Source organism: Homalodisca vitripennis, chromosome 2, assembly GCF_021130785.1.
Source record: "Homalodisca vitripennis isolate AUS2020 chromosome 2, UT_GWSS_2.1, whole genome shotgun sequence".
In the NCBI taxonomy this organism is placed as follows: Eukaryota; Metazoa; Arthropoda; class Insecta; order Hemiptera; family Cicadellidae; genus Homalodisca; species Homalodisca vitripennis.
Genome location: NC_060208.1, coordinates 21,086,430 through 21,109,827, shown reverse-complemented (window position 1 = coordinate 21,109,827; position 23,398 = coordinate 21,086,430). Strand labels below are relative to the sequence as shown.

The window sequence follows — 23,398 nt, the reverse complement described above, 5'->3', positions numbered from 1 at the left end:
TAGGGCCCTCTTCATTGTTCATGAGTTTTTCTTTATTTCTGTTTATGTATAGTGTTTCCCAAGCATTCAAGTTCATTGGTTGTGTTATTTCTTTTATTAATTTTAGATTTTTAATCGATGTTCCTCGTCCAAAAAATAAACAATTAGGAAAAAAGTAGTGTTTTTATTAACATTTAGTAATATTTAAAGAATTTTCCAATTGCTACAAGAGTCTACAATAAACTTTCATAGATGAAATAACTGTTGTTAAATATTTTATTAATAATCATGCAAGTGTTTTTCAACTTGTAACATTACTGTTTGCCGGTATTGATATTACTTCAGAAATATAGAGCACATTTTTATAGCATCGTGTTTTTGCCTTCCAACCGAAACATGTACTTGATAATTTTGGCAAATTCCTTTCTATCAAATGACTTTGCGACACATATGCAACTATGCAGCTATGCAACTTGCAGCTGAAGCGAGTTTGCTCACGTTTCTAGTCATATAACATTAAAGACTGTGACTTTGACAACTCTTTAAACTGTAGCCTAGATTGTGAAAAATTACATAAAATTTTCAAAAAAGTCAATCCTTGTTCATTAAATAACTATTAGCTTGTCCTAATTTTGCCTAAAATTCTATAAAGCCCTTTCTTCTAGACGTTCTTCTTTCGCAACTAACACAATGAGCTCTAAAACGATCCCTTTCGCTTACAAAAAGTAAATTGACCATCACCATGTTGTAAGTATTGTTTATATGGTTGTAGAAGGGTTAGAATATAAGAATCACAATATAAGTATATGCCTTGAAGTATCTTAAACACTCTACTGTATGAAACTCAAAACACTGCTTTGCAAACTGGAATCTCGTGGAAGCCGAGGCGATCCACTCTCTTGGCTTAGACCACCTAATCGATAGATAGGAAAAAAGTTAAATTCAAAACAAATCTAACTGAGTTTTGGAGTATCCCGGGGCTCAATTCTTTCCTCTTGTATGAAAATGACTTTCAATCATTACTTTAGATGAAAATTCGTGCAGTACGCTGATTACATGACTTTATTTCTGGGAAAACTCAAAAGAGATTTTAGGGCAGTAGACTTTAATTGTAGCCTACTCACCTTCAAGAAACCTACAAACAAATTCAACAAAACCACTATCTTGAATTTAGATTTGATCTCTATATACGCAACTAAATTCAAGATTGAAATGAAACTCAAGACATGCTGTCAAATTCCATACTCGAAAACGTCTATCCCTATTCTGAGATCTTTAGTCCCAGTGATGTCTTTTTTCCTACGCAGAAGTGTTCTGGGGCTTGTTCAATCACTTATTTTCTAAAAGCATCCTGAATTTAAAAAGGTGATTCATATAGTCGCAAAAGTGAATTTGAAAGTCCAATTTCGAAAATCTTAAATTGCAAACTCTTCCAAGTCTACACATCTTGGAAATAAATTTGTATTGTCCAAATGTTCCGTGAGTAGAGATTGGGGCATATACACATATGGATTAGAGGGAGCATAACTACCGGACTGGGACACACAGAACGGCAGTTTATGAATGCTTGCTTTCTCTGAGTCGTTCCTTTCGATAAAAGTCTGCCAGATGACTTTAAAAACTCGTAATATGCACTTTCTGGATTTAAATGTTTCTATAACGTTAACGAATTTTTGACTCTTTACTGAAAGAGACTAACAAATTTAAAAAGATTAAATCTTATTGGAACGATTGGTTAGAAATCAATAACGACTTGGATGTATTAGGTGGATCGTGTAGTGTGGGAGTACAAAGTTTGTACTCAAATCTGGTATTTTCAAAACAATGTATATTGTTCGTGCAAATATAGCATTTGTGGCTTCTTATTTGTTTGGCTATCACTACATGTGTGATACGCCGTCAACCACACATCAATCAACTCGTGAAGGTTTGGATTTATTTCGAAGATACGTCTGTAGGGTAGTACTTTCCTTTCTTTGTATAAAAAGTAATTTTGACGTGAAATTACTAAGAATGACTTGGAGCACTTTATTTACGAAATCTAAGACAACGGTCTCACAGTAAATACTAATAATGACGTAGGTTTTGAAATAAAACAAAAATGATTTAGTTTTAATTAAATTCATTCTTCATTAAAACAGGTTTTTGAAATTACCTGGAAGACATTTTAAAGCATCTGGTAAGTCATTATGTGGTATTTGTTAAAAGGAATTCTGGCATCACGATAAGAAAAGGATAGAATACCAATGAAGAAGGAGAAACCCTAGGAAAATGTGTTGAAATCCTTAAAAAGGTTTGTTGGTATTGAAAGTATTTCTAGTGTCAAGTTCTATATATCTTATGTTTCTGAAGTCATACGATGATAATGGAGGTAAACAGCCACATCCACGATCCTCTGACCCCCTCTCGGATCACACGGTGTCCATGGGACCAGAAGACCAGACGTCTACTCACGGCAGATCTGTGAGAAAGTCTGTTGTCCCGTGTGATACCAGCCACTACCAGTGTTGCCAACAATACGGAGGGAGGCTCGTGCCGTGCGGTCTCTACAATGGACACGCGCCACACCGCTGGTGCTGCTCCCCCCCGTATCTTCCGCTGGAGTTGTAGTTCTCACCCCTGCCCTAGTTTCCATGGGAGAATACGTTAAGTCCTACGGTTCTCAAGGGACTGCAGCCCAGCTCTCACGGGAAACCTACTCTTATCAATCGTTGAATGGAATTTCAACATCACCTTTCACTCTACAGTTCAGAGCAAGTTTTTGAAATTTCCTGTTGGAATGGCAAAATTGAATTAGGTCTTGTAAACAACTACAGATTTTTAAGTCCTAATTATCTTTGTTATTACTAACGTCTGCTTCAAAACGTCTATCTTCCAGAACTTTAATTTATGTGGGATCTTAGGCATATATAGGGGAGGGCTCGGGGGCTCCCCCCGAAATAAATTTTCTATATACGCCACTGTAAGGGCTTATACGATATCAATACAGAGCCATATTTCGTGAGCTCAACAGTACGATCGGTAAAATATCCACGTCCAACTGTAATTATCACCTTGATTTCGTATACGTTTCGTAACTTAGCACTAGAAAAATTAAAAGCAGGTGTATATTAGAAACCAATCAACGTTATCATACTGCTGATAATGAAGTAGATGGCACAGCCTCTTTCTATTGCTCTATCCGCACACATGTGCACACACGCCTAGTCTCGTGCAAGGCTAGACTAGATAAGAGTTGCACAATGCCTAGGTCTATTAATAAATGGGAAGTTCAGGTCCAATTCATCTTCCGCTTATGGCATCGTCTGAAATTTTATGCAGGTGATGGGAGACTGGAAGACATACACTAATAGAAAACTAAGATTTAACTCTAAACGTACTCTTAGACACATATACATCAAAATGTAACGTGTAAGATTTCAGACCCTGCACTAAGTAGAAGGTGAAATGGAGGTGCACTCAACATTCGTATTGAATCAACCCTTCCTACCATAGCCACGTTGTGTTTAGCACTACTTGTTTCAAGCCGCATTCACTACGGTCATATCATTATCTGTGACAATTTCCTTTCAACCTTTTCAGGAAACCGGATTAATAACATAGACATAAAATTCTGTACACACATGAAATACATTATTAGTAATAATTCAATTACTATGATAACAAAATACCAATAACTATAATACGAAATTATACGATCGGGGGTAAGGTCGGACATTTCGTTCATGCCAGCTTCAAAGATCTCCTGCTTTGATTAGAAGGGGGTTAACTTCTACCAGGTTTTCACTTTCGTTTTAAAACCTGTTCTTCAATTTCATTGGAGACAGTCAACATTTTGGACCCTAGGATGGGAAAGCAGTCTTTTCTGCTCAACAGAATGGAAGATCATTGTTTCCTGGTATTGAAGTGATACTAATCCATTGCTATACTGAGAGTTTCTAAGTTCTCTCGAATGTAGAGTAGGCTTCAAAGAATGCATTGATTGAAGACTAAAAATATAGTCTGCCGAGAAATGAGCACTGCTATCTTTTGAAAAAGCATACATTCATGACGAACTACCGCATGTCTTTTGACTTGCCGCCTATAAATAATAAGGTTAAGAGACAGAGCAAAGTATAAATTAGCGTAAAAGGAATTAGTACTGTAAATACTTCAACCATCAACTAATTGCTTAACTTTTCGAATAAGAAAATATCTAACACGTGGTGTCTGTAAACAGGTATTCTTTGTTTATGGATTCTATGATAACAATGATGCCTAGGAGCTTGACTTTGTCTCTAATTAAATTAAACGTAATTTATTCGCCACTTTTTCACATTATTGAATAGTTTACTGGGCTACATAAGAGATGGATCTTTTAGCGTAGATGGTTGTACAATTAGCAAAAATAAAACAGATAGTGTCCTAGATAGTTGATTATTACCGAAAAAGATTCGGCACTATTACAGAGCCTTGAGGCACACCATACTTTATACACTTAATGGTTCGAAATTTGCCCGTCTAATAAAAGATTTTGCTTCCTGACATGAAAGTAGGGTTGGAATTAAGCAGCAAATCACCTTTAACACTTAACGCATTCAGATTATATATATATATAATATATATATATATAGATATATATATATATATATATATATATAAATATATACAGTGTTGAAATTAATTAAGTCCTGATACGCCTGTATATATTACAAACGGATTGAGATATCAATGTGCAACCTTCACCATATTTATTAAAATACTTTTGTGGATTTTTTGGAGTATAACAAAATCCCTCCCTCCTTTTTAAAGGGGTTAAACTTTGAATTTTCAAATTGCGAACAATATCTTGCGATATGTAATTTTAAAGGTCTATTCAACACAATAACACGAAGACAACTTCTCCATGACGTTCCCAGAAAAGGTTATGGCAAATAACACCTTACATTGTAATGCCACCTAGAAAAAGACACCTCATCAAAACTATGCCCACCAAAAGAATTAGTTAATACGTAAAGGGATAAGTTGCGCACCTTAAAGCCTTACTAAAAGATATCAAGGATGCATTGTATTCATTTGCGCAAGACATTGGCATTGTCCCTATAGATTAGGTGTTTTTACGTTATTTGCCCATAACTTTTGCTAGAAACGTCTTAGAGATGTTTTCTTAGTGTGATTGTGTTTATTTTAAATTGACCTTTAAAAGGACATATCACAAGATAGGGACTGCAATTTCAAAATTTAAACTTAACCCCTTCTACCCCCCTTTGAAAAGAGAGAGGCGATAGAATTTTTTTATCCTCCTAAAAATCTACAAACGAATTTTTTACACCCTGTATATGTCTGGAAAACATCAAATGCTAACCTAAGTCAGGTTAAGGACAGGAGACAGATTCTCCAGCCTCAAATTAGTCTAGATGTACATAGATTTCATAAACTAGGGCAACGATTGTCGTTAATATCGACCTATCCTGTCTAAATCCATAATGGGTACCGGAAATTTTTTTCCCCTTTCACTTCAGTCCACCCAAAGTTCTTTCATAACACATTTGTAATGTGATTGTTTTACCGCCCTTAATATCATACTGCATATATTGTATTCTTGCACCCAGGATTGGGTTTGGTCAGAGGTTCGGTTTCCCAGGATTTGAGCTTGGTCTCACGGACTCACTACATACAGGAAGTTCACACAGGAAAGTTGAGCGATAATCGTGTTGGGGCCCGAACCCCTGACCGCTAGCGCGGTGTGTGTGGCACGTGCTGCATCACCCCATCCCTACTCAACCTCAGCGCATTGCAGTGGGGTCTACCTACAATTTCACATACGTGGGTTCATGGCTGGGAAATGGGTCCGATGATAGTTTGTCCTAATAATCCTTAAAGTGGCCGTGCGTCTGAATTAACATTTTACTGAGAAACTTATATGTTCTGGAGGAGATATAAAGAAATACATGCCCCCAGCTAAACAGTGGCGATGTGATTGGAATAATTTCCCAAACAAAATCAAAATTAATGTCTGTCTTTCTGTCTGTCCGCATAATATCTCGAAAACGAACTGACCTGTATGTTTGAAATGGTGCATGAAGCTTCTTTTCTACATGAGAGCACACTGAGTTCGATTAACGGTGTGTAGACCCCGTTAGCGAATTGGGGATGACTTGTCAGTTACTGAACATTTCTTCTTGTTTCTTCTTCTTCGACCTTGCTTGGAGTCTAGCGAAAAGTAACGTTCCCAGAGGGGACCAGAAATGCACACCATTATGTCTAGGCTGGCAAGAACCTTAGGAAACAAACCTCACCAACTCCAACAATCATTTTCCGCAGTAGACTAGACCTATCGAATACCCTTGCACCCCATAATCTCGTCATTTTTGGTTAGTGATGTGTCGCTCCTGGACATCCGTAAGGTCGCGTAGATATAAGGGACACATCGGTTTTGGCTGTGCCCAGTGTAGGAACTGGAAGGTATAAACCAGCCAGAAGTAAACCGTCCTGGGGTCTGTGTATGGTTAAAATTACTTACCTGTGTGGCGTTTCGTTTTAAGTGTATCTAGCTAAGAAATATAACATTATAAACAAACATAATTTCAAATATTTCAAGCTACTTGAAATATTTGAGGGCATCACACCTATGAATCGACCACCACCAAAGCTAGAGTGGAGTTCGCCGATTTCTTTCTTACGCAAAATATCTCTATCGATATCAATAAAAAGCAGGTTGTGTGCTTATTTAATATGGAAATTTGCTCTCAACCCCTGGACCGCAACAGGAAATTTAGAATAAGCGTTCACTGTCTCTACTAATCTTTAATTAATTAATCTTGTTTTCGAACTCGAAAAAGAATGTAAGTCCAAGAGATGCCCAAATAGCAAATCAAGTTTTGATTCTTTTTTTGTACTTTTAGGATATTGGAATACGGTTTCGATCTGAAACATGTAAGATTAATACATATATCTTGTATAAGATAGTTAAATATGTGCAACTTGGCAATGCATAGACACATAGCCCCACATTTAATTTAATTTCGTAAAATATTGACATACGAAAAGTGCTCATATGATTCTCAAATGACTTCCTTTTTTTACTCCAGATATTTACTATATTCCAGAAAGATGGAAATAATATCTTAGTACTGTGCAAGAATTCGTTAGTAAAACTGGAGTAAATCATAAAATAAGGACAGAGTCACCGCATATTAATAAACTAATCAGTCTACTCACTGGTTCCCTTCTGCACATTATACAAAATAAAATACAGTTTGTGACTTGTTACATTTTATTAGGGCTTTTAAGATTGAATGCATTAAGTAATACAGGTTGTCCATAAATTGCTCTACCAATCTTCATCATTTGATTTCACATGAAAATAAGTAAGAAATGTTATTTAAAGCATTGTTCTATCTTGCTTAGTTTACCGTCTGTGTTTTAGGAGAAATTATGTCTTTAAATTGGGTTAAGGTATGCAATTCAAACTTTGCAAAATGTTTAATTTAATTATGAAATGTTAAAAAAAATCAAAACAATATCACCTCAGCTTACATAATAGCAACTGTACAAAATGTACATGTAAATGTACAACTTTAATAATTCCAAAACAAGAGGTGTTATGAAAATTGTAAGAATAGTGTAATATGGGTTTACTTTTAGATAAGAAATTCAATATCAAGTTTCTTTCGCTATATAATAACAACGGAGCAGAAACGGTTCAACTGAGAGCTTTCTCTCACTCAAGTAATAATGTTGTTTCACAACTGCTGATCATGTCCTATTGTTATACAACTTTGATGGGTGCATTACATGTGGTTTCACCAAATTGATACCATCAATACATTGATTTAAACAAACACATAGTTGGTTTACATTATTTTATTATCATACATTTTTTTGAATTTAATTCTTTAAATGAGAAAATTTACTAAGTAAAACCAATTTAATTAAACTTACTAAAATGTTGGATGCTTATTACATTTAAAACCTAAAATAACTAGCTTGGTGTTGTCATTGTTGTAATAAGAGGTAGCATAGTAAAAATATTGTAATCTGTTCCTAAAAGCAATTGTATGGATCTGATCCAGGAACAAACTAAAAACACATATTTATGTTATCATAATTTTAAGTTCCTCCAAAAGGTAAAATGAGTCTAATTCGAACTAGGAGTGTTAGGTAGTTACAAACTAAAAATAATGTACATAACATGCAATATAGTTAAACAATTATAAACTAGATACTTCTCACAGCAGAAATTTTCTTGAGGTCTTCACGATACAGTATAAATAAAATTAATTCTCAAATGGACAATCCTAGTTCTTTTTCTTGCTACTGGAAAATGCATCAAACATTTGTCTCACAAATATTAACCTATATATTTTTCTAATGATGAAGTACGTAAAAAGAATAGAGACTGAAGCAGTGGCTAAAAGAAGAGCCAGAATATCTATCAAGTACAGCTGATACCACGGCAGCAATGCTGAGGCAGGGCGAAGATGGTGAGCTCCGCCATGTCTCAGGACGTATTCCACCCAGAACACCAGCCTGTCTGCAGGAGAGGTCGGCTGGTCCCGGTATATACGTGATAGTCTAGCCATGTTATCCTTGTATCTAGACAATACAAACATAATTTATATCAAGTACAGCTCATAACACGGCAGCAATGCTGAGGCGGGACGAAGATGGTGAGCTCCGCCATGCCTCAGGACGTACTCCACCCAGAACACCAGTCTGTCTGTAGGAGAGCTCGGCTGGTCCCGGTATATACGTGATAGTCTAGCCATGTTATCCTTGTATCTAGACAATAAAAACAGACCATCTATCAAGTACACCTGATACCACGGCAGCAATGCTGAGGCAGGACGAAGATGGTGAGCTCCGCCGTGCCTCAGTACGTACTCACCACCCAGAACACCAGTCTGTCTGCAGGAGAGCTCGGCTGGTCCCGGTATATACGTGATAGTCTAGCCATGTTATCCTTGTATCTAGACAATACAAACATAATTTATATCAAGTACAGCTCATAACACGGCAGCAATGCTGAGGCGGGACGAAGATGGTGAGCTCCACCATGCCTCAGGAGGTACTCCACCCAGAACACCAGTCTGTCTGCAGGAGTGGTCGGCTGGTCCCGGTATATACGTGATAGTCTAGCCATGTTATCCTTGTATCTAGACAATACAAACAGACTATCTATCAAGTACAGTTGATACCACGTCAGCAATGCTGAGGCAGGACGAAGATGGTGAGCTCCGCCATGCCTCAGTACGTACTCCACCCAGAACACCAGTCTGTCTGCAGGAGTGGTCGGCTGGTCCCGGTATATACGTGATAGTCTAGCCATGTTATCCTTGTATTCAGACAATAAAAACATAATATAATGTCAAGATGAGCTGATAACACGGTGGCAATGCTGAGGCACGTCGAAGATGCCATGGCTCAGGACGTACTCCACCCAGAACACCAGCTTGTCTTGCGAAAATTAAATGAAATATAGAATTAAAATGTAGATTCTTCCTGAAAAAAAACAAACTTGCCTGCTTTAAATTTTTGGAAATGGCAGCAGTTTTTAAATAATTACATACATGTTTTAAATGTGTTTAAAAGTAATAAATATACCGCTTCTAAAGTTTGCTCCCAGATTTGTAGTATTCAAGATAACAAAGTGATTAAAAATTTATAGTATACATTGAAAAGAAATTAAAAATAAAGGATTTGAGAAGCTTTACTAAGTCAGGAATATAAATTACTTTCTGTCTCTTAACCTTAAAACATTACCGTAATCGATGATTTAAATAACTAAAACTAAAATAACTAAATAAATAGAGTGAAAGTGCCCAAAGCGGACCCCCATTTTGTTTTGATTATTTAAACTTATGAAAAAAGTGACAAAGATTTTTTTAAAGCATATAATGATTGCTTATAATGTTTTTGCATCTTTTTATATCTTACTTATATAAAATATCACAAACTATAAGTGAGAAAAAAATGATTTTCCAAAACCTTGCATTTTGGCAATTTAAAAAAAAGGTTGCTAAAAGTGGACCCCTAGTAAAAAATTACGTAAATAACACTTAAATAAATGGAAAAATGGGATTAAATCACTGAAAGCATTTTTAAGTTAAAAGTACGTCTTTAATAACAGTATAATATTGATTAATGATTAGTTACATATCAATTAACAACAAAAAAACAAAATTAAAAGCCAGTTTAAAAAAGCTACAGGAAATTTTAAAGAAATGTAATTATCTACTGACAAAAATCGCAGACGTAAATGTCTTTTTTCTGCACCAGAACAGTCCTCATGGGTCCATTGCGAGCACATAACGCACATCACCCACAGTTTCGCCTTTACGGTCCTCACTAAATCTTCGATCACAGAACATACATAAAGCATCATCACGTTTTGTTGGCGTTACTCCTAGCACAGGCGCCATTTCAGACGACCCACTCTCGAAATGCTGCAGACGTCCTTCTCACTGCTTGATCCTTTTTTGGCGTTTTTCTCAAATTCAAGACGTTTTTTCACAAGCTCTTTTCCTTTTCTTGAAGGTCCTGCTGATCTATACCCCACGACCACGATTGGTTTTGCTTCTTGCTTGATGTTCAGCTTCCTTTGCCTCTTTAGCTTTTTTTGATTCCATCAACTGGGCTTTATAAGGCGAAGATGTAATTATCGTGGAACTGCAGGCCTTTCGCCCTCTAGTTGAGTTCTTCTTTTTGATTCTTGGGATGGGAGCGATGTCAAATGGACTTGTCGTAAAAGACGAAGAACCCTGAGATTCATCTAGTAAAGCTGGTGACAACGCAACACACTGTCCTGTTGAAGATGTGGACGGTCTATTTGGGTCAAATTGTGCAATTACTCGTGGTTCGTCCACATAACATTTCTTCTGTTACTTTCAGAAAATATCAGATTTTCTGCAGTTTTTCTCTTTAGCACCGATTCATAAAAAGCTGAATCTCGTTTTCTTGTTCGCCTCTTCAATGAATTCGGCGTCTGAGAACAATTTCTTATTTAGTGGATATATTCCAGTCACTCTGAATCCATTTATGGCTATTTCAGCTGTCTGGCATTTAATGTAGGCTTTTCCAAGAGGTCCATTACATCAAAAGCAATAAGAGCCCGGTCATTTAGCCGCAACCCATTGCCGAATTTCTTCACTGTAATAGACTTTTGAGAGGTCCCATGAACGTTCTGTCCAATGGCTGCAGCTTATGGGAGCAATGAGGAGGGCAGGGACAAAAAATTGTAACGAAATTGGCTTTTGCCAAATCGATAACATCAATATTCTGTGTGTGGCTGAAGTGGCCATCTAATATCAACAACACTGGTTTTTCATCTGTGGGTTTAGTAGACTCGACAAAATGTTGAAACCACTGAGTGAAGGAGTTTATTTGGACCCATCCCGATGGGTGGACTGCGAAATTGTGTTTCCAGGTGGAGCCCCCTTTTTAACTGCTCACTCATGTTTTTCCTTGGAAAAATTACTAAAGGAGGAACAAATGAGCCACTAGCACTCATACAGGCAACTACAGTTATGAGGGCACCACGTTCAGCTGATGTCAAAGCAGCTACCTGTTTTTTTGCCCCTAAGTCCAATTACTTTAGGTACTTTAGACTGTACTACAGTTATACCACTCTCGTCAACGTTGAAGATTCGGTCTGGTGTGAATTTTTGTTTGTCATAGACGTTTCTAGAAGGTTATAAAATTTCTCTATGTTCTCTTTGCTGAACCCAAGGGCTCTGCTGTAGGACGTTCCAGTAGGTTTCCTTTCTGACAGCGTTGCTTTATGTCGCTTAAGAAAAAGGCTTACCCACTTTTTACCAGCAATGTTGTCTTTAAAAGGATGGTCTAAGTAAATTCTTTTCTGCCACTTGTACGGCCATTCTTCTCAAGTCGTTACGAGTCAGTCCCAAAAAAGGAAGCCTCCATATCAAGGCAATATTGATCTAATTCCTTTTCGAGATCTTTCCCTAGAACTGTAGCCCTACCTCTTTTTGCTTTAGCAGCTTCCTAAGGGAGTACCATATTTCATTTTTGACAACCTCATGAGGGTGGTCTTCGGTACATTAAATTGCTTAGAAGCCTTCTTCCAGCCCATCTTATTTTTTCTAACTGCGTCAATGGCCTTAGCCATTTTAGACGGACTCCACTTTCTATGTTCAACCTTCCCCATTATTCTCTTGAAATCTAAAACCAAATACCAAGAGAATAATATCGTGTAAAGACACATACACAGGTATTCAAACATGAAATATAAGGGGTCCACTTTAAGCGACTGCAACCAAATTATTTTTTTACGAAATAAATGTTTAAGCGGAACATTGAAATAAGAAGGTTTGGTAATAAATATTAACTGTATTCCTTACGGTTTAAGAATATATATATGTTAAAAGTCTTACTTACAATAATGTAGTAGAAATGTCCAATAACGTACAACACTGTAAAAAGTTTGTCTATCTACAAATCACGTAATGGCGGACTGACAGCCGGCAGGTGAAGCAGGTGCCGTAAGCGCTCCACCTTGTAATGGCAGAAGTCTAAACTAGTAGTTACATTTAGTTTCGATAGAGTTCAGCATCGTACAGAGAAACAAAAGCCAGGGGTCCACTTTAGGGGGAGGGGTCCGCTTTTGGGCACTTTCCTCTATACTTAAAACTAAAATAAATATATTCTCAATATAAAAAATAATTTATAATCAACACGATTACATACACATTTCCACTCTTATTTTTTCAGTTACGCTCGCTTTTATTCAACTTATATTCCAACGCCCCTAGAGTCACATCTCATAATCACCCACCAGTCCTTCACCTCCTTCCCGAAGACAGCGCTCTGAAGGTGGTACAATTGCTTTTCGTTTGTAAGAAAATATTGGTCACATGCCTTAAAGATAAGATTTCTGATGCTCGTAGATTATTTCATGAGTAATGATAGGAATGTTTAGTGGCATATAGGATCATATAATAATTAGGCCCAAAGAATAACGCATGATGATAATTATTTCAATATTTTACACTTAGATAACTGGAGGGAGTGACATAATTCAATTTTTTTTAAAGAATTTCTCGAGAAAATTTTATTAAAAGCTATTTTTAAATTGTGTTTAATCAGAAATATGATTTCCTTAAGTCATAAATAAATTTAAAATGTCTCTACCTAAAGTTTTACATACGCACTTTAGATATCTCACAGTTTATTTTCAGCCATTTTGATTTGGGCCTGATACAAAATTACCAAAATCTTTTACTTAAATTACCTGTAATTCTTCGTCGAGTGATACATTTTAAAAATGTATCTACCTTCAGGTAAGTTATCTTAAAGGGTTACGATTAAAACACCCATACCAATAAAAGATCTATTGCACTACCTTAACTATAGCTTGATGTTTACACGAAGAGCTTTTCACACCAACAGAATGATTCAATAAAAATTGCTCTGTGAATCATAATTAAAAACAACGACATGTCCTTCCTTGAATATTGCTTCTTTATTTCGGACTTGAATTGATGTCTTTTTACAAATAATTAAGACAGTTTGCATTTGAAAGAGTGTAGAACAAAGTGAGAGAGTGAGATGGACCTGGACATGACTCAAATATAAGACAGCATCAGAAAGTTAATTCATAGTTTATTTATGTTAATGAGGTTCCAGAAGTATTATGTGAACTATAATAGTGATTATATCAAGGATATTTTAATTTTAAGACAGTTTTATTTGAAGTAGGGCGTTACGAATGGTCAAATCTGAGATTGAAAATTAATGTAATGCAAACAGTTTAAGGCACGCTGGATATAATTAGAAAACAGTCATGTGATTAGGTGACAATTATGATTAGGTGACAGTAATTGAAGTGATACATTACAAGTGTTTTTTTATCAGCATTATTACCACATCCAATAGCAGATATGAAGTGAACCGCTTGAGGCTGAACAGCGGCAAACACGTTGTCACACACCAACGACGTCTGTTCACTCCATCTCGGGTGTTTGTTAATACAGTCCAAAAAAATATTTCAAGACTTTAACTATGTTTCGAAGTAGTGGGAACCTAAAGTCTTATTGTTAGTAGTAAGTAGGTCTGCTAACGAGATAACAATTAGTCTGTATGAAATTGTCATGAATTACGGTAACCTTTAATTACTAACTAAAATTTTAAATAGAATGCATCACTATAAACTAAAACAATAAAACCAAGTGGTTTAACTTAGTTTAATCAAATGTTTTACTTGATTACGTATAACGTGACAAAAATGTGACAGGCCGATTTCAACTCTCTCAATTTATCATGCATCATGTATCAACATGTATCATGTACCAATGCATGTACATTGTAAAGGCCAGTACAACTGAATAATTACAGGCATGTTGTAATGTATTTGATTCATGATGAACCATAAAACGAAAGTTTTGAAACGCTATCCTTTAATTTTTTTTCTTTTGGTCTGTTGCCTATTTAAATCTGGTCGGATCCAGCTGTATATGACCTTCGGTCAGAGTTAAAAATATTCTACTAACGAATTTCTTAGTTAGAATATTTATCGCACTCTCACCAAGAAAGCAAACAAAAAAAAAAAAAAAAACAAACTGAAATCCCATCATCCTAATTCACATAACGTAGCTATGGTGGGAAGTGTTGATTCGATGTGAATGTTGAGGTTTAGCTTCAATTCACCTTCCGCTTAGTGCAGCGTCTGGAATCTGACGCACTCACAAACTTGACTTATGGAATCTGGAGTCATTTCGTCTGAAGAGATCCAAAATATTCGGCGACGAAATATATTTGATCTGCAATTATAGCCTAGTAATTAGCCATTATGTCACTAAAGAAGATAATATTTACCCGTCATTAAAACCATGTGAGAGAGACCTTGTAAGATGAATACAAAACTCCTGATTGACGATCACAAAACATTTAACGCTCCTATAAACTATTTACAATTGGTTGTAACAAGGAATATATAAACGAGATAAAAAGACAATTATTAAGCCTTAGGATGAAATAACAAAAATCAAACACGAGACAGGAGCTAACACAAAAGTAAAAAATTTTACATTATTGTTGATTTCAAAATAGTCACATGAATTGGGATGAATTCATGAAAATGGAATCTCATGATTCGTGCAATGGGAATCTCATTTCATGAAAAGGTCATTAATTGAGGTTTCTTTCATACATTAACTTAGCGAACCAACCGATCAGTCAACCATCAGTTGAAATTAGGCCGATTTGGTTACCAAATTCGAAAGAAAATTAACTTATTAAGTATTAAATAGATTAGACATTTCTAAGAAACCAATGTGTCACAGTGCGGTTTCATCTAGAATGAACTAATAATTTAAAGGACCACTCCCGTTTGTTTGTGGCGGGAAGATTGCCATTTACTATTGGCCTCCGCTGTGTTCTCAGTGGTTGGTCATTCAGTACATACATCTATAGTGATTTATAATTTAGTTTGATTTGTATAATTATTTTTTGTTTGTATTAAGAGCGTGTTTTAGAAATAAGATGCATGGAGTTGAAACACAACGCTCTTGAATTTTATGTGTCATATCGCTTTGGCATGATTTGTTTATTTTCACCTAGATTGTACCTATGTGTTAGGTTAGTTATTCACCTGAAGAAGAGATCAAATTGCAGGTCTCGAAAAGTAGTGTTACCGATTTCTTGTATCACTAAGCGATGGCAAATGCCCGGAAAACCCCTTTTCTTCAAAATCCTTCCAACGTCCACAAACTTTAAACAAAGAAACAGGTTTATATACGATATTATATAATCAACTGTCTAAGGACAACGGGAGTTGACTTACTTGGTTGTGTTTAAAACTGTCGTCAAGGCCGTGTAAATAGTTTCTTCAGAGAGGTCGTTAAAGTTTAACCTTACACCGACCTCTCGAGCCTCGTAAAACTTGGCGTTCATCGGCTGGTCGCCCAGGAAGGGGATGCAGATCACCGGAACCCCGGCGTTGATAGCTTCATGCTGACTGAGCAACCCTCCGTGGGTGATGAACAACACTATGTTCTGATGGGCTGCAACAACAAGATTTCTAGATGGAATTCCAATCCCTGCAAAGAATTGCTAATTTTTAATCTCTATTTTATAGCTTGTATTGGGAAAAGAATATTTAAGTTGTATTGTTTTTAAAGTTTCTTTTGCCAGTTCTTTGTGATCAAATTATTCTTTCGTAAAAAAAAGTAAAACAAAGTTGAGGAAATCTTAAAAGAATTTCAAAACACGCTTCAATCTTTCTATGGGCCCATAACCAACGGAGCTGTGACTGTTTCAAAAGTTGTAGACGCCCGCCATATTGGAACAAAAATGCGTACCAATATAGCCGACCAAATATAACGACATATTTATAAAATTTATTTTTTCGCCAAATTTAAATTTGTTTGGGCTTAATGTGGACATAGATGGTTTCGTGAGCCGCGCTATACAGTTTACACATATTCGAGCAACTCTAATTTAAACTTTTATGTATTATTAAAACTTAATAATTTGTGCGTTTCTCCGTATCTAGATAGATCAAAATAATATTTTCCCATAACAATCGTTAATTGTCATCTAAAACTACTGTGAATTAAAATAGGGTTTTTTGAGTTATGTGTAATTTAAATTGTGGTAGCAACTTATTTTGAAATCATTGCGTTTAAATATAAGATATACTAAAATCATAACTACACATCCACTGTTAATATAATAAGGCATAGTGTATGCCTTCCTTTATGATGAGTGCAATACTGGTGGCTATAAGATACAATTATTCTCACCAAGTACATCTTGTTGAGGTATCCACTTGGACGTAAAAATTTTCTCAGGCAATTGCGTCATACTTCTTTCGGTCTTCCATAACACCCTGTAAGGAAGTCTTCGAAAAGCGTTGATAAAATTGTCGAAGAACTCTTGAGGAAGAATATTTTCTGGCACGACGGATCCAAGACTTAAGTAGATAACTCCTTGTTTTGCATCGTCGAGAAACTTTTTCATAGCCTGGAGCAAAAAGGAAACATGTTTTAGGTAAAGGTATTGGTAGATAAGCTGTTACTCAAGATTACTTTCTTTAAGAGTGTATCACAGCATACCTCCGGTAAAGGCTTCCTTTCCGATGACAAGTGGATTCCTCCGACAGGGACCACGTTGGGAGAGTTGGGGTGGCTGTAGTGAGCGTAGGGGTTGATGTTGGTGACGGTCAGCGATGTATTGAGGAGCATATCCACTAAGGGCGGCATCGATGGGTCCTTGAACGCAGATCTGGCAATGGCTTCCTGACGAGGTAAGTATGTGGAGTAGTAGTAATGAAGAGAGCTCAACACGGAGTAGGCGTTGAGAAACCGCTCGTACAATGACATTCGGTCCGAATATGGAAAAGAATAGTCCGGTATGTACGCTAGTGAGAGGGGATTTCCAGAAACACTGTTCACTGGGCCAAAAGATCCGAATGTGTGAACATTTACTACGGGTGCTTTGAATCTGTGTCCAAAAGCGACCACGGCTTCTTGGGAAAACAGCATTTCCAGGACTATCAAGTCAAATTTTTCATTGGAATCGATAAGTTTTTTTATGTTCTCATCTTCGAATGTCTGTCCCAAAATTATGTCGGCAAAGCCCCATATAACCTTTGCACCTCCTACAGGAGATGCATCTATAAAGCTCTTGAAAATCTCCAATGACACTGAAACAAATGTTAAATTTGTTTTAAGATTATCTCTGTTCACAAAATAACATTTATTCTGGCTCAAATTCAATACACTATGAAGTTCGTTAAATATTAATTTTTCAATTAAGAAAAATTTAAAAATTTAAATTTTGAAGGTGACAGAAAATATAAAGCTACATATAATTAGAAAAAGGCTAAAACCTTTAATTTTAATTTTTATCTTAAATCCAAAAATATTAATACTAGCGATATATTTTATATACATACAATACCCTTTTAGTCATAACATCTTCTTCTTAGTTAAAAGACTACTTTACAGATCGAACTATTTAGCACGAAGCAAGATTAGCGCTTGCGCATCAGCCACCTTTCCCTCTCAAGTCTACAAGAAAGCACGCGATACAGTCCAAACCAAAAGAATTTCAGACTTGAGCCTTATTGTCAGTGTTGGATTGACTCTGGAACGGACTATACACGGCCGAGCCACGAGAGGGGTAGATAGGCTATTTGCAAGAGGTGGGGGAAGGGGGAACCATCTCATTTCACATGTTGCGCTTCATGTTAAATGATTTGGTCTGTAACATATTTCTACTGCACGGCGTCTGAAATTACTAAAGGCGGTGATCTATACAGGCGTTCAGAACAATCACCATGATAAACCGTATTATTACACATATGTTTATTTGGAGCTTTTAGAGTTTTTCTTTAAATAGTTATTAAATATCTTACACGAAAGTAATCAAATTTCCTTCTTTTGATAAAAAATACATTACAGAACAAACCTTTCTCTAGGCAATCAAACGTAAACATTGGTTCTTTAATCCATAAAATATTAGGAGAGAAATATTCTAATACCTTCGGTTAAGATACGTATGAGCTTTAAATGTTTCCCGATCACATACTTTTCTAGATTTATGTATATACCGAGGCCTAATTAAGTACCAATCATTATAAAGTACTTTTGATCACTATCCTGAACGCACAATTTTCAGATCACTTATTCATATAACATTTCTACTGTAGTTTAAACCAGCTTATCTTTAGCACATGGGTTGCATGATATTTATTCTTCTTACCAAAATGATTTTTTTTTTATTTTCGTTCTAAATTTAGGGATTTTAAAATTCTTTAGTAAATTATCTGTCTTAAAAACCAATAAGTCTTACTTTGTCCTCCTCCTCCATCTGCCATTTTGCTTTCAATATGTATTTCCGTGTAGTTGGGTACCGGTTTGTCCAAATAGAACGGCGAGTAGCTGACGATCTGGTGTCCTCTGGCAGCCAGGGCCTTGAGGGTGGCTTGGTTGACGTACTGATGACTCTTGGCTGGAGTTGGCAACACTGCGAGTATACGGGCACTTGACGCGCAGTTGGCAGCAATGGCGACTAACAAACATGGCATCAGTAGTCTCATTTTCCAACTGGAACATTGTGATGAAAATTTATAGATTCATTGTTTGTGGAAGAGTTAATAATAATAATAAATTATTTATTGCATAAAATATAAAAACAATGTTATAGCAATCGTCAAGTTGTTTTGAGCTAAATTTTCCATTCGTTCTACCATCGAAGTCCCTTTCATACATGCAATTTTTGTGTTCACTCTCTCTCAATCATTCGAATTGATCCACCACTTCCCCGTCAGTCAACCAATTGAGAGGTCTCCAATTGTGTGCCATAAACTCGTCTATACTGTAGAACGCATGTGTAATCAATGTTGTTTTTAGATGTGCTATGAATGCCTTCAGCGTGGGAACACATTTAATAGAGTTCGGCAAGTTGTTGACAATTCGTACCCCTGCCTGAGAAGGCAAACGCTCGTGAGCTACCGTCCTGTGTCTCCCAGTTTGGTAGTCATCCCTGCCTCTAGTTGCATAAGAGTGTAAATCACTACCTCTTGTGTGTTCGCATTTGGATTGGAAAAAAATACACGTTTCCAAGACGCGGAGACAAGGTAATGTCAACAATTTTAGATTTTTGAAAGCTGGCCTGCACGACTCTCTCTCCATTGCAGTTTTGCAATTGTTCGAACTGTTAGTTTTTTAAGGATGAAAATTCTGGAAAAGTTTGCGGTTGTGCAATCTCCCCACAATGCCAATCCGTAAGAAAGGTGTGGGTAGATCAGTCCATAATATGCCGTCATCAGTACCTGCGTTGGGCAGTATTCGGATAGTTTCCTCAAGACGTAAATGCCTGAGGATAATTTTGAACAAACATAGTCTACATGACAATCCTAAGTAAAAACTCGATCTAGGTGTATTCCAAGGAATTTCATGAGTACACTTCAGTGATTTCAGTTTCGTCTAACATGACTGTAGGACTATAATCTGAATCTGTTTGTCGCAAACTAAATTGAATGAATTTCGATTTCAAAGGATTTGTTTTGAGATTGAGCTCATTGAAATGTTGAACTTCACTGTTGAGCTCAATAAACGTAATCTTTTCAGGTTCTTCTTGTGATTTTGAGTTAAGACAGAGATTGTTGTACCGATGAACCAGCATCATTTACGTAGATCAAGAAGAGTAAAGGGCTAAGTATGGAGCCCTGAGGAACACCATAGCTCAGACCCTCTTCTCCCGATATGACGCCTGAAATGCCTACAAATTGTGTTCGATCACTGAGGTACGATTTGAGCCACTTGAGCGACACTCCTCGCATCCCGTGATACTCCAGTTTGCGAATGAGAATTTGATGGCCACTCGGATTTAAGTGTAACAACTAGGTACTCCAAATTAATATGTTAACTTACTTAACAACATGGATAGTAAAGGTGTGCTTGGATATTTGTATAAGGCTATCTGAAATCTGGTGTTAATTGTTTAGGTAAAGTGCATGTAAATAAATTAATATGGATCTGTAGGTAAGTATATTTCACTTCAACTCCCTTAGTATTTCAAGCTAGTTCCTCCGAATCGTAAGAGTTCCCTTACAAGTTGATTTAGAGATTTCTTGGTCATTATATACTTTAACTAAAAATCTATCAAATTAAAATACTCATATGTCTTGTTATTTTACCAAACAATATATAATTATTGAATTTATACAAGCTTTAGTTTTACTTAATTGATTAAACTAATTTACTCCGATATATTCTATTGTATTTTACAGATTAAATTCATGAAATGACTATTTCGATTTAGCTATATTTTTTTACCTTTTTTTAATTTAATAGAGTTATCAATTAGTTTTATAATATAAAATATCCACAGACAGGGGAGGAAATCTATGAATGTACTTTGCGTTATACATCTTCAAAATGTATGACTCCTTTCTCAAATATGTTAGGGGAAGGGTAATTTTCAATATTTTTCATAAATACCATAAAACGTGTTTTAAAATTAAAACATCACAAATCCAAAGCAGGTATTTCGTAATATTAAAATGCGAAACACTGTACTTTACTTCAACGGGATACTTTTACATGAGAAATAATTAGAACTTTAAACACGCCACACAATGTGTCGCAGACTTCGGTAAGGTTTGCATGCAAATTTTCAAATCTATAGCACATTTAATTCTCTAGATGTCCTGCCGAAAGATATACAATCATATAAAAAAGAAATCTGTACATCTTGCCGGTAGACAATTGAGAAATTGTCAGCCTAACGAGTAATTGTCATTTATGTCGCTTAGCCTATTTCCATGCACAATCGTAGAACTATTTTAGACGTAAATCTAAACTTTCATTCAAAATTCCAAGTGTACAGATGATATCTTACTCAAGATATCTAACTTTCTACACTATACATTCACATTTTTGTTAAGCTAGTTGTGTTTTATAGCAGTGTTCAAAAAAAGGTTCCGGTGAGCTAGCGAGTATACTGCAACTTAGGAGTAGACCTATACTGAAGTCAAATATTATCACCGACTTTTAACATTGACTCCAGTCTTTTTTTTTAATTTTTTACTCTATGAATAAAAGTGTCCTTTGTTAAAACCTCGCATGTACGAGGTTTCTGTACGAGTTTCTTTGGTAAAACCTCGTATCTCTTACATTTTATTCAGGTTCTCGTTTTCATCATGGTTACCCACGAGTTCAATGTAAAAATACTCGCTAACGCTCAGCCAAATCCCATACAGTGACATGCACCAGTGGTCCTCATATCAAAGTGAAGCTTCATGCAAAGTTTCAAGTCTATAGGCTTCTTAGTTTTCTAGATATTGTCTGGACATACCCACGAGTAATAGTCTTCGATAAGCTCAGCCAATAACTCCAATGACCGAGTAGTTTAGTCGATGAAGAACTGACGGTTATAAAAGGTGAAAAACTGGATAATTCGACGTAAAGTAGTAAATGATTAAATATTATCTTAAATTATATGACATTGCAAATGGCAAAAATGCGTACGGGGAGATATTAGAAGCTAATTATTATTAGCTTAATTTTGTAAAATACCTTAGTACAATACTATAAGGAGAGATATCCTGGTCCACTTTGCAAGCCAGCGACTCCAGTGCTCTCTGCTAGTTTTAACCCATCATAGGGATTATCAAATTTGGTCCATAATACACTCAAGGATCGGTAGTGAAATGAAATTACTTTCTCAGTTATCAATTCCTTTTCAGTTAACAGACTAGTATCTAAAATCGGTCGATTAGTAATTGTTTCAATAAATATACCCAACAGGAGTGTATTGTTACTCCATGAGATTAGGCTGCGCGTTAGGGAACATTGTTTACACCTATCTTATGGGTAACCATGGTGGCAACCAGAAATCCCAGTATAAATAAATTTAAAAGCAAACTGAGTACAACCATATGAGATTTGAACATGCAACATAGTAGTACATGTAGCCTAACTATGCGCAAGATATCTTGATAAATATTAAATTTAGACTTTAATTTTAGACTTTTGTATGACACACAAATTCCAAGAATGAGGTGCATGACCATCCATGGGATTTGGCTGAGCCTTTTTTAAGCATATCATTTAGTACACTGATACAAATATGTCATTTTTATGTCGGGAGGATATACAAATTTGTCTGTACAATTATCTGTGTGTTCGCAGGACATCTAAAATATTATATGAGCTTCACACCTAATATTTTGTAAGCAAGCTCAGCGAAGCCTGATACGCGAAGCGTAGAGTGGCGTACTACTACCTTGTAATATTGTTGGGTTAACTATACCTTTATTGTGAGGAGACGACAAAAAAAGTTTATTTTAGTTTGCGCTAGAATGTATCTCATACAAGCAGGAAAATTAAACTTAAGTAAATCTCCTTTATTATTTGCTACATATTTAAGTGTTACTTACAGTAATCAAAATGCCCAATCAGCCTACCATGGGATGAATGCACTGATCTACTAAGCTATTATCATAATATAGTGAGACACCTATCTCAACCACAAGTCAACAAGTGTTGTGAAGAGTGGAGAGGGACAATCTTATCTGCAGACAGTGCTTATCGCCGATTTCACCATGTTTTAAAACTGAACATTTATATCTTTGATATCTTTGGAAGTAATTTTTTAAGTACCAAATGACTAAAGATAATCACCGCCGTAATCGTGACAAGTCACTTTCCTTGTATTTGTAAGAGATTTCCGGGAAATATTACTGGCATGTTATGGTATCGCTATTCATTAGATTAATTTCAAACTAAGATTTACGCTCGATAAAAATGACGACGTCCCGTTTAATTTTTTTAAATATTGACGAATTAAAACTTTAGTTTATACTTAGATTTGGCTATTTGGTATGCGTTACAAAGCCGACAGCGTTAGATTCCAGACGCTGCACTGAGAGGAAGGTGAATTGGAGTTGACATGGAATTAAACCTTCCCA

General features: G+C 36.0%; 1 protein-coding gene across 1 annotated transcript; it reads right to left on the bottom strand.

The window, feature by feature from the left end:
- Positions 1–7,788: 7,788 nt before the first annotated feature.
- Positions 7,789–23,006, bottom strand: LOC124353662 (UDP-glycosyltransferase UGT5-like). The gene is made up of 6 exons (XM_046803611.1): positions 22,868–23,006; positions 18,775–19,028; positions 17,034–17,623; positions 16,722–16,941; positions 15,761–15,980; positions 7,789–8,556 (listed from the first exon to the last, which is right to left on the bottom strand). The coding sequence occupies exons 2-6, from the start codon at positions 19,019–19,021 to the stop codon at positions 8,259–8,261; spliced, it is 1,575 nt and encodes a 524-aa protein (XP_046659567.1). The 5' UTR covers positions 19,022–19,028; positions 22,868–23,006; the 3' UTR covers positions 7,789–8,258.
- Positions 23,007–23,398: the final 392 nt, after the last annotated feature.

What these genes read in the sequence shown, in the direction of transcription:
- LOC124353662 (XM_046803611.1), bottom strand. Translation starts at nt 19,021, where the DNA reads ATGAGACTACTGATGCCATGTTTGTTAGTCGCCATTGCTGCCAACTGC. An exon ending in ACCTCAACAAGATGTACTTG is followed by an intron (nt 15,981 to 16,721) that starts GTGAGAATAATT and finishes TTGTTGTTGCAG; the next exon opens with CCCATCAGAACATAGTGTTG. An exon ending in ACAGTTTTAAACACAACCAA is followed by an intron (nt 8,557 to 15,760) that starts GTAAGTCAACTC and finishes TGTATTGTCTAG; the next exon opens with ATACAAGGATAACATGGCTA.